The sequence below is a fragment of the Microtus ochrogaster genome, linkage group LG2 (assembly GCF_000317375.1).
Source record: "Microtus ochrogaster isolate Prairie Vole_2 linkage group LG2, MicOch1.0, whole genome shotgun sequence".
Lineage (NCBI taxonomy): Eukaryota > Metazoa > Chordata > Mammalia > Rodentia > Cricetidae > Microtus > Microtus ochrogaster.
In genome coordinates this window covers 51,669,207-51,671,007 of record NC_022028.1, presented here as the reverse complement: position 1 = coordinate 51,671,007, position 1,801 = coordinate 51,669,207, and the positions used below count along the sequence as shown (strand labels likewise).

The 1,801-nt window shown below is 44.4% G+C and overlaps 1 protein-coding gene across 1 annotated transcript in view; it reads right to left on the bottom strand.

The window, feature by feature from the left end:
* The window catches only part of Slc26a8 (solute carrier family 26 member 8), a 56,112-nt gene that overhangs the window by 32,458 nt on the left and 21,853 nt on the right, over positions 1 to 1,801 (bottom strand). The window contains exons 4-5 of the mRNA XM_005360346.3: positions 1,484 to 1,600; positions 304 to 485 (exon numbers count right to left, since the gene is read on the bottom strand). Coding sequence (XP_005360403.1) covers positions 304 to 485; positions 1,484 to 1,600 — 299 coding nt within the window. The remainder of the gene's footprint in view (positions 1 to 303; positions 486 to 1,483; positions 1,601 to 1,801) is intronic.

The window sequence follows — 1,801 nt, the reverse complement described above, 5'->3', positions numbered from 1 at the left end:
CTACAAGAGCTAGTTCCAGGACAGGAACCAAAAGCTACGGAGAAACCCTGTCTCGAAAAATAAAAAAAAAAAAAAAAAATAGGAAGCAAAGAACAGACAAGATGTGGGACTGAACAAAACTTCCAGACCTGCCTGGGAGCCAATTCCTCCATGGGCCTCTGTCTTTTAAAGGTTCTGGAGCCTTCCCAGACAGTGTCACCAGCTGGGGACCAAGTGTCCACTCACAGGAGTAGAACATTTCACATTCAAACCACAACGCACCTGTTCTTTAGTTCTTTACAAATTCAGATATTCAGTTCCTACCTGAATAACTCCTGTCAGGAAAGTTGTGGTTGCCACCACACTCAGAGATCTGTTATAGTTTTCGTAGAAGGTCGGGAGAGAAAAGTCATCCTTGACGAACGTTCCCATGATCAAGTGGCCGTTGTTGAACGGTCTCTCCTTCAGAACGTTGATCATCAGAGCGCTCACGAGGAAGAAGGGGCCTGTGAAGGAAGTATGGGAAACAGATCACAAGCTCAGAAAACCTGAAATCATCCTCGAGAAGGAAGAGAAAGCAGGGACGAGAATTGGGGCTTCACAGGTTGGGTGGTTCAGGAGTTTCACCTCTTTGAAACATGCGCATAGAGGCTGGGATACAAGCACAGGCTGGCTGGGAGTCACTGTCAGGCTTAGCCACTGTGCCTCACCTTGAGACTAAGTTAAAGAGGGTGGAGCCAGGCATGGTGGCATACACCCTTAACCTCAGGACTTCTGAACTATGCTGGAACTGTAAAGACTATGGAGAGAGACTTAGAGAAAGACTGATGTACTTTGACTATGGGACAGATGTGGGTTTGGGGGTTAAAACACTACACTTTGGCCTCAAATGCTTCCTAAAAGCTCATATGTTGAAGTCTTGGTGTTCATGCTACTGGAAATGAATGAAGTAGGTCCTTGAAGACATGCACTTGAGGAGTAACTCTTGTCCCCTACCCCATATGTGTGTGCATTCATAGATGTGTGTATATGTATAACCATGTACATGTTTGTACATGTATGTATGTGTATGCATGTGTATGTGTGCATACATGAATGTGTCTATATTTGTGTGTGTTAATGTGTCTGTGTTTCTGTGTGCATGTGTCTGCTTGTGTGTCTGTGCATGGGTCTTGTGGGGATACCTGTGTGCATGTATATGTATGTATGTGGGTGCATTTGTGCATGCATACAAAGATGTGTCTGTATATTCATGTCTGTATATTCATGTCTGTGTCTGAAGGTATGTGTGCATGTGTGTCTGTGTGTGTATATGTGCATACATGACTCTGTGTGTGAGTGTGTCTGTGCCTGTGTGCATGAGCCACTGTAAACTGTTCCTGTTTAAGCCCATGTTCCCAAGCATTTCTTTATGGTGACTGAAAGCTAACTGGCACTGGTTGCTAAGCAACAAGTAGATAACTGACAGATCATCTAGCTCCTGTGGCTCCGGCATTGAACTCACCGATGGACATTTGATGGCATGATCCGAATATTACATAAATGACTGAAGAGCAGAAGGCAGCATAAGTGACATTGAGGGGAGGAATCAGTTGCCTTGTCAGCAAACTAAGTGTCAGGCCTGAAAAGCAAAATAAGCAGTAAGCACTCTACTAGCTGAGCTATCTCCCCAGTCCCAGTCTGTGGTGGGAAATTATTTTAACTAGGCGAAGATGTGCTACATTTGTTTGTGCTTATTTGTGTAACTATGTGAAGATGTGCTGCTGTTTCACCTTGCCTGCCTAAGGAACCTGATTGGTCTAATAAAAAGCTAAATGCTAGC